Genomic DNA, 16,268 nt, shown 5'->3' with positions numbered 1-16,268 from the left:
GAGAGAAGAGATAACTGCAGCGGGGATGTCACGGTGACGTCGAAAGCAGCTGGGCGACCAGCGCTCCAAGTAGGGACAAAAATATCGCCGGGTTTGGACCGTTCGTTTGGACCGTTCGTATCGACCGGTTTGGATTTGTATATTATATTATCTCGTGTCGAGTTGCGTGTTCTTATTGAAGAAACGTAACCCGTATCGATTTTAATTGAAAAGGACCTAAACACCTGTCATCTTCTTTTATCATTATCACTTCCATATCTAAAAAATTCCAAGGATTTTGACTGGAATACATGATGAAGGGACTCATGACTGTAACCTCGGTTACTATGATACTTTTGAATTTCTTCGTTGAAGATAGAATCTCGATATGCTTCGAAATGAAACTCATTTGTTTCAGGGATATCATGGTTGCAATACGCGTTGACGAAGAGTGTCAGAAAATTTTTGATGCATATCGAATTTCACTGAACCCGCTTTCATCTAATGAAGAAAAACAGCAAGCGTTCCATTTTCTTGAGTCGTTCAAAAGCAAACCCGAACAATGCTTTTCTATCGGTTCAGTGTTAGTGTCATCAGATGATCTGTACAAGAAACTTTTAGGGTTTGAGCTGTTAATTTGTTTTGTTCAAGAAGGATGGGCTAGGAACGATTGGGACAGTGCCTCCCTCAAAGCAAAGTTTAAATGGGAAATTATCCTCTTCGTTCAAAATTACAACAATCAGTTCCACGATGATCATTTGATTCAAAACTCGATTTCGAAGCTGTTTTCAATGGTTTTTCTGCACGAATTTCCTCAAAAATGGCCAGATGTTCTTCCCACTTTGTATGAAACTATGACTGTTTCTAAAGAAAAGAAGTTGCTTGTTTTTTCAATATTTCAACGGGTTGCCGAAGAACTTATTAACTCACCGCATAAATCGATTCCTGTGAGTCGAACTAAAGACATCCGCCAATACTTAACCAGGATGCCGAACCTTGAGCCCATGTTCAAGTGCTGTCACGATGACTTCGCTGCTTCACTTCTTCGTAAAGAGCAAAATGTGCAAATTGAAGATGTTCGTGTGAGTCAAGCTTTACTAGCATGCCTTAATGAGTTAATTGGTTGGGTACCGCTAGAGCTAATAACAAAATATGGCCTGAGAGAGCAGCTTCTAAACTTTCTCAATGACTGTAATTTTCGTCTTCTGGCAGCTGACTGCATCATTTCACTTCTACAACGAAAAGGCTGTGATATAACAGAGAGGGCGTTGGCCATTTCATTTTTCAAACAAACTTCTTTACAATACTTAAATTCAGCAGTAGAGCCACTCAAGCAAGCGACAGTGAGTGAAAATGGCTACACTTTCCTGAAAAAAATGATGGAGCTCTATTCAGCGATGAACGATTATTACTCTATGGTGCAAAACAAGTTCGTAGATGAACTAAACTCAGTCCGTTCCGAGGAATATAGTCAATATTTGAGTAATATGTTCTCTCTGTCCAATTTTTCCAGTCATTTTTTGCATTTAGAAGTATTAAATATCTTTGTGGCAAATGTGAAAACAGCGTCCAAGAACCCCTACTGTTCGATGTATGCTTTACATGCGAAAAAAGTGTATGACATGGCCTTGTTCGCGTTGACTAAAGTTGGGTTCCCTTCGAAGATGAACCATGCTAGCTGTTGGTACACAGTGATTGATTTCGGAGATGACTTGGAGTTTGGCTCTTTTATTGGACAGTTACGTTCTTGTGGATGTGAATCTGTACGCAGCCTGTATGAGTTGAGTCCTAAGATGCTGGCAGATATAGTCATCGAGGATTTCACAACATCTGCTAACAAGTGGTGTTTTAGTGCGGAAAAAGACCCTTTAGAGCACCATTTTCTCGAGGCAAAATCACTAGCTTTTTGTACGTTTTTGGCGAAAATTCCATTGGATAAAGACAAAAATCCCAACTTCGAATTACATTTGCAAAAGGTTTTCACTTTCTGTCTAGATGCATGTGAAAAGGAAAAGAATGTGGTGGTTTTAAATGCTCTTCTGTCTGTAGTATCTGCGTTGTTTCATTACTGGTTTCAAAGCCAAGAAGTTTTTGTCCGTGTGATTAAACTTCTGTTCAGTTCAATGCAGCGCGAAGAATTTGAAAACAGTGAACAGGACAGGAAAGCGCATGTGGTACATAGACATGCCTCATCTTTGTTTTTGTCAAAAGTCATGGAACATCATGAGTTATTTATCCCGTTTTATAATGACTTCTATCCGATTCTGACGTCATTTTTGTTTGAAAAATCCCTAGACAAAGCCTGTAGATCTTGTATTTTGGAGTCTCTTGTTATTCTGACAAGCTATACAGAAGATCCTCTAAGATCGGAAACGCTGAAAAGTGTTTTCTTATTTGCGTTTGAAGAACTGAGTGCAATTGTTTCAGTTCGTTTCATAAGTATTGACGCTTTCATGGACTTGCTGAGTTTGCGAAATTTTAGTGGTGAAAAGATTGTAAATTGGGAAGATATGATGACTCTCAAATTCTGCAGCTGCTGTATTGGTGGTTTTATAAGGCGCATTGTAAATTGTCTAGAACAGCGAAAAGAATCAGAATCTTCTAAAAATGTTCCCCAAGTTCCTGACAAGGAAGCGTTTATAACATTCGCATCTCAAACAGCAATGCTAGCTGCTCCGATAGTAATGAATATGCTCTGTCGTTTTCATGAATTACACAATCCTGAAGTTAAAGCCTCGTTTTGTAAGGATCTGAAAGATGCCTTAGAGATGAGTATGGCTGAAAGAAAAAATATACTTGGTGTCCAAAGCGCAGTTGTTGAAGCTTTTGAGAATATTGAAAAGCAGCCTCTTGATAAGTTACAAACGTACCTCAAAGATCTACATAATACATTGCTTCAATTTTTGTGTGGCTGTACACTGCTTCTCATGTTAGAAAAGAAATGCAATTTTGAAATGATTGAAAAAATGCTGAATGTTGCCTTTTACAACTTCGACAAGGTATCGAATACGTATATTGCATCCAGTATCAAATTCTTTTTGATACCGATTAAAGATAAGTGTCCTGAAAATTTACACGGAACCGTTCTGATTCCAATTTTTAACTTTGTTTTTCCCAAAATTTTTCGGCGCCTTTCAAATGACTGGACGGTATTAACGAGTAGACCTGATTTAGTTTTACCCGGACAAAATGGTGATCAAGATGAAGAGATCCTGGAAGACTTGTTTTTGAGGCGTAACAGTCGTTCAATGATATCGATAATTGAATCTTCCTGTATAGTCCTAAATAAAGGAACCGATAATCAAGTAGACGAGGATAACAACGATTCTGAAATGAAAGACGTCGCTCCACGCGCCACGCCGACATCGCTTAAACCTCGCGAAGAGTTGAAGAACTTTGCTCATCTTCTGATTAAGAATGAGTCTCTTTACGAGACGGTATTACTTATCCTTGTCAATGCTTTTGTATGGCCAGATACACATTGCTGTAGCAAAGCTGTCAGATTGTTCTGGGCCATATTTCAGCCCATGATTGAGCAAGGAACTACAGATAGCATTATTGGGCTCATTTTTACTCAGTTACTAAAAGGCTACCAAGTGCACGAGTACTCAAACTCGTCCAGTGCTCATTTAGCCGCTTTGATATTTAAGTTTTTTGTCACTTTGCGTCCGAAACACGAAGTGCTGCGCAAGATTCTGAGTCAAGTTCCAGAAGTTAATACACACGTTTTAGATGAATTTGAAAGTCGAGTGTTCGAAACTTACAGTAGTCCTGGAAAAGACATGCCCGTTGAGAAGAAGACGAAAGATATAATGAGGAAGCTCTTAAAGGGTATTGTGGGCAGACCAGTTAGTGTGTTGTACCAGAAGAAAATTCAAGTGAATGAGTTGCCCAAGTTACCGAGAGCTGTGAAAACAGAAAGCGAAACTGAAGAGCATTTTGAGACGAATAGTCTTTACCAATTCTTCTAGATGAACCAAGAAAAAAAGAATATCAAAATTAAAAATCGTTTCATGCAAATAAATTGAAAAAAAAACTTGTTGAAACTGGCAAACGGTAGTGAATATTTGACCTTTTTAAGGTGGTAGATTAACCTCGGAGAGTTGATTAATAAATTATAGATATTATTGGAAGTTTTTCATCATGGCATGAAAAAACGGCGTGTGTTGATTTCCAATGTTTTAATGACGTTAGATTCATTTTTTCTAAATACAGATTTTCCGTTGTGTTCTGTAAAAAGTATCACTTTTACTTAAAGAATAAATTAATTTGCCTTCTTTCTACACATAATTCAAATAAAAAGAAGGATAGCCGGTTGCTGTGCTAGAAGCACAGAATGTTCCGACCATAATCATAAAAAAAAAACGTTTTTTTAAAATTTTCTTCAAAATAGTGTCGTTTTTAGTGGATAGTGAGATTCGAGAAATAGAATCGCGCAGAAAGGTAGTGAATTAGGCTTGATCGACGACTATTGTCTTCAAAAGATGAATAAAAACTTAACTTTTTGCACAATGATTTTAAATTGTTTTCTGAAAACTCTTTTCTGTCAAACAAGCGTTACCCGATCGCGTTACTAGCTCGAAATTGAAAAAAAAAAATTTCAAACCGGTTTTTCACGACAGAGGGAAACATTTTTGGAATTTTTTCAATTTTCAAATCACCACTGAAAGGGCTTTAATGTGATATATCATTCAATTTACTCCGATGATTATTTGTGTAGTAATTTGCGCGGAAAACCCAAAAAGAAAAAAATTAAAATCAAATTCACACCCGAATACAAAATTCCTCCCCATTTTCAATGGTCGGAACAATGATATTGATTGAGAAACTACATTCAATTTAATGAAAACTGATCAATTTAATGAAACTGATCTGATATCAAAATTCGTATGCTCTAATTTCAGATACTTACCATTCATTTAAAAACTTGACGGACTTACCTAGACTCGGAGTTTTGGCTTCATCGCTTTTAACCAGTCGATGTGGGAACTCTTTTGTTCATAATAACGCAGTACGTTCTCCAAGAGGATCGATCATTCCTAAGGTAACTAACAATGCCGGACCTAGAGAGCAACCAGAAACCCGAGCAAGGCGGAGCAAATGACGTCACATGGGGTTTCAAAATTCTCGGAAGAATAATAGGAACCTTAGCTGCTGCAGGTATGTGAGGCTCGAAACAGTCAAATTTAGATCTGGACCAGCTAGCGTAAATTTTTTTCTACAGGCATTAGTTATCACTTAAGTTCAGCAAAAACAAACAAATTGTTCTTAGAAAATTGGTCAATTGCGTGGATCATTAGTTTGAATCAAAATTATCCTCACAAACATGGATTTGTGGTGGAAAAAAGCACAAAGAAAAACAGGCTCACAACATATCGTGACAATTATTATAGATGATAATAGTTCGAGCTCAAAATAAATTTTTCGGTAAACACAAAGCACTAGTTGAATATTATCAAGATATCAATAGCTCTCCTTAAATTTGCCAATTTGTTGAAGCGTTAAGTGAACACCAGATTGATTATCGCAAATGATGTATAACTTTGCGATAAGCAAGCGCGTTGGAACCGGTTTTAAGACTTTTCACCGTAAACAACTTTTTCACAGAAATGGTATTTTTATCACCATTTCGTCGTATTTTAAGCAAAATAATGACTTGTATTGCCTGCATATGTGACTTAGCTGCACGCTAAGAGTTAAAATGTAAGTTTTATTGGTGCCAAAAATTGTCGGCGCTGAGGTCGGTCGGCTGTAATTTTGTCAGTATATTTTCCTAATGGTTCATTTCTATTTATTTTTGTTGGTATTATTTGACAGCGATTGATTGAACTATTAGAAAAGCTTGATGAATTTGTGTTTTTTGGCGGTTACTTTTTGTTATGCGATTAGCTGTAATTATTACGCTTGCAATTAGCAAATATTAACAAGTCGTATGAAAAACTTGTTTAACAAAATCACTGAACCATTTGCTCAGTTTACATAAATGTTACATCAGTTTGAAGTTGATACGACAACCTTTGAGCTTGAGACTTCGAAAAATGTGGGTCGATAGTGTCTTGGAGCAGATCTTTTTTATGAAATGTTATTGAGAAATTTAATTATTGTAATTTTGTTTGTCTGCTTTTTTGTCAGCTTCCTTCAACATCATGCTATTGCTTTGGACTGAAACAAGTTTCAAGTTTTGCTGGAATTGAAATAACTTTTGATTCCGTCTTGTAATTTTCAAGTTTGCTCTCTTTTTTTGTATCAAACCCTTTTTTTTTATCTTTTTAAACGTTTTTTCGGTAATTCTTTACTCGGCTTAAATGGTATCGGAAATAGTGATAATTTATATCACTCAGTCACTTTATATTTGATCGTTTCAAGGACAAGAGCTTTTTGGGCTTTTGTGTTTCAGGAAGGTGTAAATCTTCGAGTCGCTTAACTTAGTAGCCCAAAATGTTTTGTTGAATTTTTTGGCTCAATGATCGTGTACCCAAATTTTGTCTGCTTACGTGGCGCTTGATTAGCAAGCGTTATCAAATCGGATGTAGACTTTTTTTCGGGTTAACAACTAATTTAACAAAATCAGAAATTCTTTATCCAAGTTCAATTAGTACTGGTCATATAGGCGATTTTGATAATGCTATGTAGCTGATGTGCTGTTCCATCAAATTTCAAACTTAACTACTGTCTGGGTACTAGTTACTACGGGGTAATTTCAAGAGACTTGAAACTTTACGACAATTTTTTTTTCGGCTCAACTGGTGTCTATTCGAAAATTGTCGGCCTTGTTTCCGCTTCGTAAGTTTTGTTCACTTGCTGATTTGAGTTTGACTGTCTTGCTGGGTATGTTTGCCTGGAGTTCTTGTCTGATAAAAAAGGGGATTATGTAATTGTATGGGATTGGGTTTTTGTTTTATTTTTTTTGAGACGCTTTGGAAAGTTTTGCCACTTTTTGTAAACCGATTTTCAAAAAAGGTTTATCCATAGAAAGACCTCTTACACTCTTGTGTGCCTGCTTTCCCCTGGTATCTGTTTGTTTTACGCCTCTGTCTACAGCTTTTAAAAATGTCTGTGTGGGAAATTTTTTTGTTTTCCTGAAAACTGCCCTTCTCAAACTTGAGTTTTTGGTTTCAATGAATAGAACCATTTTGAAAAGCTGAAAAAGTGGCTCACCTACAAAGAGGCTACGCCCAATTTTTTCACACATGAAGTTATGGCCCTCGTAATTGTCAAATTTTTGAGTTATGATCGATTTTTTAATTTTTTTTTCGACTGATATTTTGTGTTCAATGGAAGTAACCGGTAGTCGGAAGCATTCTTGCATTAGCCGCCACTCCTAAAAGTTTTTACCGAAAAGTTATCGACCTGGGAAAAGTCATTCAAAATTTTCTAGACAAAAAAATTTCAAAAAAATTGCTTCAAGTTTTTTTGATTTACTTTGCTGTTTGTAGTTTTACTTATCTTGGCTTCGTATATTCTCTTTTTTGTCTTTTTCTTTGGCGCTTAAAAACTTTATTCTGCCCAAATGAATCATGTTTTATCGGCTTAGTGACCTAAGTTTCAGGGATCATGTTTTATCGGCTTAGTGACCTAAGTTTCAGTCGTCTCAAGAGAAACGTAGTTTTCATGCTTGCCTCTGGATCGCAAAAAATGCTTAAAATCTTAGAATAGAAACTGTACTCAAAGTTTTTCATGACAACAATTTTGTTTTGTTTTATGGGAAATTTTCCGGCTCACTTGTTGCTCCATGTTTTCGAATTATCATTAAACGCCCGTTTGATTGTCTTTCTTGAAGAGTTTTCTGCAAATGGACTCCAGACAAAATCTTGAAGTTTTAGTTATGGTTTTTCGAAGTTTTTTGATTTTTTGGACTTAGTTAGTGACTATCCTTTTCTTTCCTGTTTGCTAGCTTGCAATGCTTTTTTATGCATACGTTGTGAAGACGCTTATATAGGTGGTGATGATTCTTTTGTTTTTCAGGAAAAATCTGAAAAGTTTTAAAACACTCAAATTTAATTTTTTTGTTCGACTTTTGATTTTTTCGAAATTTCAGCTCATTTTTTGTTACAAGGAATGTGAGTTCCTTTTTTGAACAACAAAAGTGTAAAGGTCGCGAAAAACGTGACCGACTTCTAGTTTTGAAAGTAGATTTTAATTTTACTTTCTTGAGTTCCCAGCGGAACAAAAAGTTCACGTATTGATCCAGTTTCCTAAAAATGGTTAATTTTATCAAAAAACTCATTCAAAAATTGTACAATTTATTTTTAAAGTGCATCGAGGCCATTTATTCGTTTCTCTTCAGCTCTGCTAGATTTTTCAAAAAAAGTCACTATTTTCTTTTTAATTGTGTTCATTGACTCTTCAAGTGTCTCTTGACTATGTTCCTTAATTTAAGTTATGATCAAAAGTCAATCGAAAATTGCGTTTGCTAAAACAAAATGCTATATTACGAATGATGCCATGTTTTGTTTGTTTTTGAAAAATTGAACAAGCTACCGAATACGTATTTTAAACATGATTTTTGAAAATAATTTCTGTTTTAGCGATGATTATTCTCGGTTTGATGACTATGATAGGCTTCAGTGGTTCATGCCTGTTAGCTGGGATTCTTATGATGTGAGTATTGTTGCGTCAACTACTAACGGTTATTAGTCGTCTGTAACCATTTGAAGTAATCATTTCAATCCAACTTCAAATATGGCAAGAGCGGGTTGCTAATGTGATTGTTTTAGGGCTTTCGGTGGCTTGGTTATAATGATTGAGGCGCCAATCTTTTGCCAATACTTCCAATGGGCAGAAATGGTTACTCAGTTTGTAGACAACAGGCCCTATTTCCTGCGCGCAGGACTCTACTTGATGTAAGTGCTTTCTAGTCGTCTCTCATTACACTAATTAAAAGACTGTTCTCTTTGTTCATCTGTGTTCAAAACAGAAAGAGGGAACAAATTGGGTTTTGAAAATTAGTTTATGACAAAAAAAGTCATGTCCGGTTTTGTCATAAATAGATTTTGGTTTTCTTTTTATTCATTGGTATGATTAAAGAGCAGAACTTTAAAAGGTAACTAATTATTTGTTGGGTTAACTCATTGACACTACCTGTGAACCGATGATTCAATCAGTAAATACCTTTGCGAAAGCCACAATCAATAGCTAGCGTTGTGAAAGTATCCGGTTGCAGCACAAATACCAAATGTTATTTCAACCCTTTGAAGTTGCACCTAATAGCACATAATCTCTGTAATTTAAAGGATCGCAAGCACCCTCGAAGTTTCTTTTTTTTCTTAAAAACTCTTAGTTTATATAGATCATAGTAGTTTTCCTGTTCTCTGAACAAAATCAGAGAATGGTTTCGAAAGCCGAATTTGGACAGATGTCAATCAATTGAATAAAAAGTGTATGGAGGATTGGGTCTAAAATTTTCTCACTTACTAGATTTTTGCGTGAGCAAGTGGCTTGTAGAAGGGAACTATACTTTTTTTCCGGTAAACAACTTTTCTTTCAAATTCTGCTGACAGGTTTACTCTTGCGATAAACAAGGGTATTGCAATCGGGTACTAGACTTTTTTCCCCAACAACAACTTTGTCCACAACGACTCCTGGTGTACCTTAGTTCATAACCAATTCGAATTTCTTACTGTCTCCTGTGCATTTAGCCTGGAGGTAACGAATGCGCCTGGAAAGGCAAAGGTCTGAGGTTCGAATTTTTTTAAAAGGTAAAAATTCCGGCCGACCCAAAATCCCCCTTTCGTACTTTTTAAGAAATCCATTCTTGGCCGACCGACCATAAAATTTTTCTAAAGGCGCCTTTGGCGCCAAGATATAGTAATTATTTTTTGGTCAAAATTTTCCAAAAAGTGCCTAAAAACGCTTTTTTTGGACTGTTTTTTTTCAAAATTTTGCCTGCGGCGCAGAAAATTTGGCCAAAATAGGGACTAAAACGTGCTTAGGGAGAGCTCAAAAAATCAAGTCAGTCGATCTAAAAAAAGTTCGACAAAATTTTCGAAAGTTTTTGAAAATCCGCCCCCCCCTCTCGAGAAAATTCTAGATCCGCCCCTGATTCAAACAGTTTTTACTATTTTTGAAAGTTGTTATGTTTGTTTTACAGCATAAATTTTTCTATGACTTGAGTTTCGTTTTCGGCTTAGCGAAGGTCGACCCAATTTTTTTTGCATCGGTCATTCATTATCAATGCTATTTAATGATATTTATGAATATCATTTGAGACAAAGGTATGATTTTTGTAGATGTACTTTTTTGGATTTTTTCTTTTCTTTCTTTCTTAATTTTTCAAAATAATGACTTCCTTTTTTTATTCAATGCCTTGCAATGCAATGTTTTAATTGTATGGCAAGTGTTGCAAAGCTCCTTTTTGCATCTATTTGAAAAATTGTTTTGATTTTCAGAAACGCCAAAAATGTTTTGAATATAAAATGCATTTTTCAATCAGCACTCCCCTCAAAAATAGCGCTTTAATTTTTAGTGTTTCCATCAAAAATGGATATTAGAAAATAGTACTAATGGTGGATCTTTTGTGCAGTATGGCCAGGAGTTCGAATCCCTGAGGAACGGATGCGTCCCTCCCTAAATCCAATGTTCACTGTATGAATTGCATCTCATTAATTCGAATTAATTGAATTCATCTCCACATTTACGAGGGAAATGACAACTGTTTACTTAATGCAATGCGTGTAATTTTGTGTGTTTCAGACTATCAGTAATTCCCTTCGCTCTCTGTCAATCAGTGTCCTCATTCTTGGGCTGTGGCGCCATGTTCGTAGCTGGCACCTTCTACGGAGTCATCGCAGTCGGCAAAAAGTAAGACCCCTCTATCGCGCTCTATTTTTCACTCCCCGAAATTTCATTTTCTGGTTAGATGAAGATTACTTAACCCGGTTGGTAACGATCCGTTTTTTTGCGAGATGAGGTAATTTACACACTTATTGCTAGTAATCGCCGTAATAGACAAGAAAAAAGTTTCGAGTTGCTTATTTTATTACGATCGAATCGAAAATACGAATTTTGATTTTTTTAAGTTCACTTCATTTCCTTTGTTGAAAATAAGGCAAGCTCCCTTACCGAACAGCTAAAGGATTTTTTTAAGTTCACTTCATTTCCTTTGTTGAAAATAAGGCAAGCTCTCTTACCGAACAGCTAAAGTGTACGAAAAACGAGATCGACTTTTCGTTTCGAAAATCAATTTTTTTTTTCAGTTTTCTAAGCGAAAAAAAAAGTTTTTCCTATTGATCCAGTTTTCTCAAATTACTCAGAAAAATTTTATCATAAAAAGTGCCACCATTATTTGTTCTAGAAATTCAAAGACCATTAATGGCATCTAATTTTTTCTCTGTAATTCTTTCATTGGCTTTTTTCAACTGAGTGTTGGCTATGTTCAACATTTTTTAAACTGCCACAATTGAAACCGTATGAGTATTTGCTTTAATGACGAAGCTAGAATGAATGGCTTAGATTCTGACTGCAAGTTCATTTTTTTTCATGTAGTTTGACTTTGTATCGTCATTATTAAAGAGAACATCCTTGAATTAAAGGGAGCATGCGATAGCGTAGATTGAAATGAAATGTCAGTTATCGTCGTTCGACCTGAAATTAACGTCTTCTGCTCCATTGAAGCATCACTAGTTAAAACAAAATCCTGATTTTACGGATCGCTTAAACCGCCTAACTAATCAGTTGTTAGCATTTTCTTAGAAACCAATAAGTTTTCTCTTTTGATGAGAAATCAAATTCAATAACCAAATTTTTTCATGGCAACTACAAAGCGAAGACTTAACCGTGCAATTGAAGAGATTGCTTTGAAGTCACATGTTTATTGGTGCGTGACAGTTTTTGAAAGTTCAATATTTAACTTGAATCTAAAAATAGGGTTTTCGGTTGAACTAAGATCGCGTAATCTTCATCAATTGTGCCCAAATATGTCACTTCACTTGGACATGGTATATTCATCAGCTATTTTAGGTAGTATTTCAATTTACAGTATCACGCGTCACGCCGTACACACAGCAATATCTGTGTGTAATTTTTAATCGACAGATAAGCTCTGTTAATCAGATTGATAACTGATTTAGGATCCGAATTAGAAGCTATTTTTTATCAAATTCCAGCTAATCCATCCATTTTTGAATAATTCTAAAAAGCAAATAAAATATACAAATTGCCTTTGAATTGCAATAGGAAAAAAGATAAATTGGAAATTGAATTCAATACATGGAACCCTAATTGCGTGAATAGGAACCGCACAAAACTGCTGAATATTTCGGATCGGAAGGGCCGTACATCACATAGATTTAAATTCAGCATTTAAATCAGTTGATTGCGCGAAGTTAAGTTCTGTAATAGACCTAGGGAGCAAATCCAAGTGGGGACAGATATTTTTATGTACTGCCAAGTTTTCAACCCAGGTTAAGTTAAACGTTTTTGTCCTAGGGGAGAGAAAATCTCATACACTGACAAAAACTCATCCGGAGGCTATATACCTCTGATAGACCACCAATGATCCCTCCTACCGTTTGTAGAATTACTACTCAATTGGTACTGTTTCTGATCTACGTTTTGTATATAAACTATTCTCTGTCTCTATCCGTTACTTCGCAGAAACAAACATCCTGTCTGCTGGATTGATGTGCAGTGTTTTTAAACGCAATTCTATTGAAATTACGTTGCAAATTTTTGACCGTCGATTTATTTTCCCAATTTAATAATGTATTCATACGCAAAATTTCTAGTTGTAATGATCATTCATTAATAAAGACAGGAAAAACGTCGACGGTCAGATTATTTAAACATTCAGTTGTATTGATGAGTGTTATACGACGACCCTAAAACAAACAAGCTGTGGATATTAAATAGTCTAAATATAGCAACTTGATGAAGTTGCCCAACGATCTTGGGTTGATCAAGTTTGATTTTCAAGCCTAACCAATACGGTTCGGTCAAACTGAACGCTTCTTCGCCTTTTTTGACTAAAATCAATACAACGATTAAATTTTGAGTGGGAGTTCATTCCGTTATGTGATGTTGAATGTTAAGGATGAGGGTTCTGGGTTGGTTTCTTAGTTAAATTTAGGATCTTGTAAACTTTTACTCAGAGGCACTTAGCATTGAGATCGTCAGACCGTGTAATCGATCCCCTGCCATGGCAATGATAGTGTGCGAGGACGAGCTGTCACTTGACCTCTAGCTTCAGGTCTACCACAGCCTGACCGATTACGGCGGTAATAGTGTTACCACTTTAAAGCTCTAGACGCAAAAAAAACAGCCTTGAGTCGAAAAAAAGAGCTTACCTCAACAAAATAACTGAGTCTGGAGTGTGGGGAAATAAGAAAAACGGACTATGCTTAGACAGGCTAGAAAAAGCCTTTCATAGATCCTCTGCGAATCGCAGAAACCACTCATCATTACTCCCCGTTTTGGGGGCGATTCGTTAGAAATACAAAATTTGTATATACTTAGCTGTTGAATTCTTACTTTATACGGGTGGTAATTAGGCACTGGGTACTATAGGGGGCGGAGTTAACTCTGTCGTAAAATTTCAGAATACGAAGCTGAAGAGTTTTTTGGTATCATATTTAGATCCTTTTAAATGGTTTCGATCGTATACTTAGTACAATGCTCTGCAGATGTGAGCAGGTCGCGTTTCTAAACCGTATGTTAGCAGCAAACGTAATTTGGGCGACTCAGCATAACTTGAGCCAAGTAGGTTCAAAATGGTTCTTTTCTGATAATCTCTGTTGTGTGTAAATGAAATGACCAATTTTTGATTACTATAATGAAAGTGACATCTATGTTGCAGAGGAGATGCAGTTAAGGCTGCCACAGCTGCACATGGTGGTGCAGGTTACCAACCACAAGTGAACAACGACGACTCCACCCTCAGGTGAACCAACACTCAAAAAAAGAAACCAGCAGAAACGAAACAAATGCACCCAAACTTCACTAAGGAAAAAGAACCAAACCAATAACGACCGATGCACATGTTAAATGGTTCTACTGTCTTACTGCGTGTTTCGAGGCAGATCTAGATGTCAGGGACTCTAATTTGATCGAACATTTTATGGTTTAAGTAAATTGCCACCCACTTGCTTTGAAACTGCCATTCGTCATTTCAAATTTTGATTATTATTGATGCATAATTGGTGAGTGGTTTAAGAGGTAAGTATTTGCATTATCCTGTTGTTAGAATGAAACTCGGCAGTTTTTCGAGATAAAATTGTCTCTGTAGAACTGAATTTTTTGAATTTTTGCTGACCATCGCTTAAAGCCACCATTATAAGAGTTTCAAATTATCATCATTTCATTGGCATTGGTTTGATGTTGATAAAATCTATTTAGTGATCTTTGAACTTGAGGCGTGAAATGTAAGCATGCATATTGTAAATATAAATACTGGGCACATTGTAATTAATTATTTGTTCGATATAATTGTTGATGTTATTTAGCCTGAAAATTATCGAAACGTGGCAGTGCAGGTTAAGCGTGTCTCATGTTTCAAGTGCTGAGCTGAATGAAATGGAATACCCTTAAATAAAAGCCCAAATTTTACACTGTCGCAAAATAATCGTTCTACTTGAATTGCCTTTTTTGCGAAAATTGGCTCAGCTTTACTAATGTATCCTATTAGCAACTATAAAATCTCACAAAGTTGTGAATTAAAAGGTTCAAGTATTTAAGAAAGACCATAGGCTGAAATTCAGCGCAACAGAATTGTCGATGATGCAAAGATGTACTTCAAATTAGATGTAGTTCGTTTTTCTGTATTTTGTGATATAAATTATAAGTGATGCTCAACGAATGTCTATATACGAATACTTTAATTGTTGATTAAATGAGATTTAATAAGTAATGTGCATAATGCACCCTCCCTTACCTCCTGCTCCCTTGTGACCTCATACTCATTTTGTGCTGTCCATGTTCCCTGTTGTATGTAAATTTGGATAAACTCACTTTTCAATTTTACTTACGCGCCTCCTATTCATCGAATAGACTGGGTTTTAGTTGGCTGGTTCATGTTTACGAAATAATTTATTGTAGCTTATTTGAAATTATGGAGACCATTTGTACCCTTAAATTCAATTATGGAAAATTTATTCTTCTCGTTTCCTTGACAGCATCTATTTTTTGCATAGCTGAGAATTTTCTCAAAATGGCAAAAAAAAGTCAATCCCTTATCTTTGTTGCGCGCATTTCAAAGCAAATCACTGATCATTTACATCGGCGTTGCAGAACGAATTTTATTTGATTTTTGGTTTTTTATTTAAGATAGAAATGAAAATTTTGGTTCTGCGAAGATTTCGTACATTTTTTAAGAGTCGATGAGAGTAGTTCAGGCACTTATATAGGTCGCGAGTTTTTTAAATTTTTTTCCCATGAAAAGTCTATTAACAAACGAAGTACATTGATACTTATAAATGCACATGAATTCCCTTAGTTATATATGCACTTTTTCAGTCCAATTCAAGTTTATTTACTAGAAGGTAGGTAAAATGCACTCTAGAATTATGAAAAGCTGAAAAAACGTTAGCGAGTTCTAGTTTCTAAAATGGAATTTATTTTGTAGTTTTCCCCCGGAATAAAAACTTTTCAGAATAATCCATATTTCTTAACTTGGGATAATTTTATCCAAAAATTGCCAATTGTAAATTAATTTTGAATTTCAAAGAGCTTTGATGCCAAACAATTTTTTGTTTTAAATTAAAAAATTTTTCAAAGAACTTGTTGATTTTTTCTGGTTTTTTTTGCGTTCATTGACTCTTTTCCCAATGTCTGTTGGCTATGGTTATTTTTGTAGACAGAGAAGTCAAAGATGTCTGTTATGTTGATTAGTCTTATAAGTTCAAAACTAGCGATCTGGGACTTTTTTTCCGGTGAATAAATTTTTTCACAGGATGACTGAAATTGTGGCCACCTCAACCTCTATCTTGTCATTGGATTTTTTTCGTAATGAATGCAAATCATCAGACTGCGTTATGTCAAAAATTTCAAGGGTAATGAATGCAGTGAAGACTCTTAAATAGATCTTGGCGATGTTTTATTTTGCTTTTTTTCAAAGTCAACGTCTTAAAATGTGTTAACAACCACAGAAATGCATTCAAAAACAAATGCCTGAACAAAAACACTTTGGTACTTTGTTCAAGCTCAATCTTTATTTTTCGCGGCTTGACTTTGGATTTTTCCATTTCAATAGCTCACTTCAGTTCCTTTGTTCAAAGAAACGAGAACTCCTTTATCGAGCAGCGAAAATGTACAGGCCACGAAAAGCATGGTCGACTCCTATTTTCGAAAGTGTAGTT

At 35.7% G+C, this 16,268-nt stretch overlaps 2 protein-coding genes across 3 annotated transcripts; both read left to right on the top strand.

The window, feature by feature from the left end:
• The first annotated feature begins 401 nt into the window (after nucleotides 1-401).
• On the top strand, nucleotides 402-4,313 carry LOC134840037 (exportin-5-like). The gene has a single exon (XM_063855665.1). It carries the CDS (start codon nucleotides 405-407, stop codon nucleotides 3,948-3,950), a length of 3,546 nt encoding a protein of 1,181 aa, XP_063711735.1. The 5' UTR covers nucleotides 402-404; the 3' UTR covers nucleotides 3,951-4,313.
• A 574-nt stretch (nucleotides 4,314-4,887) lies between these two features.
• LOC134839613 (calcium channel flower-like) lies at nucleotides 4,888-15,065 on the top strand. 2 transcript variants are annotated; one of them, XM_063855223.1, is made up of 6 exons: nucleotides 4,888-5,139; nucleotides 8,508-8,580; nucleotides 8,697-8,822; nucleotides 10,672-10,779; nucleotides 12,406-12,486; nucleotides 13,772-15,065. In XM_063855223.1, the coding sequence occupies exons 1-5, from the start codon at nucleotides 5,034-5,036 to the stop codon at nucleotides 12,473-12,475; spliced, it is 483 nt and encodes a 160-aa protein (XP_063711293.1). In that variant the 5' UTR covers nucleotides 4,888-5,033; the 3' UTR covers nucleotides 12,476-12,486; nucleotides 13,772-15,065. The 2 variants fall into 2 exon arrangements, with proteins under 2 accessions (XP_063711293.1, XP_063711292.1); XM_063855222.1 differs by lacking the exon at nucleotides 12,406-12,486.
• Nucleotides 15,066-16,268: the final 1,203 nt, after the last annotated feature.

This window comes from Symsagittifera roscoffensis, chromosome 2, assembly GCF_963678635.1.
Source record: "Symsagittifera roscoffensis chromosome 2, txSymRosc1.1, whole genome shotgun sequence".
NCBI classification, from domain to species: Eukaryota; Metazoa; Xenacoelomorpha; order Acoela; family Convolutidae; genus Symsagittifera; species Symsagittifera roscoffensis.
Note: the sequence above shows the minus strand (reverse complement) of the source record. Positions and strands in the feature narration are given on the sequence as shown.

What these genes read in the sequence shown, in the direction of transcription:
- LOC134840037 (XM_063855665.1), top strand. Translation starts at nt 405, where the DNA reads ATGGTTGCAATACGCGTTGACGAAGAGTGTCAGAAAATTTTTGATGCA.
- LOC134839613 (XM_063855222.1), top strand. Translation starts at nt 5,034, where the DNA reads ATGCCGGACCTAGAGAGCAACCAGAAACCCGAGCAAGGCGGAGCAAAT. An exon ending in TTAGCTGGGATTCTTATGAT is followed by an intron (nt 8,581 to 8,696) that starts GTGAGTATTGTT and finishes TGATTGTTTTAG; the next exon opens with GGCTTTCGGTGGCTTGGTTA. An exon ending in CGCGCAGGACTCTACTTGAT is followed by an intron (nt 8,823 to 10,671) that starts GTAAGTGCTTTC and finishes TGTGTGTTTCAG; the next exon opens with ACTATCAGTAATTCCCTTCG.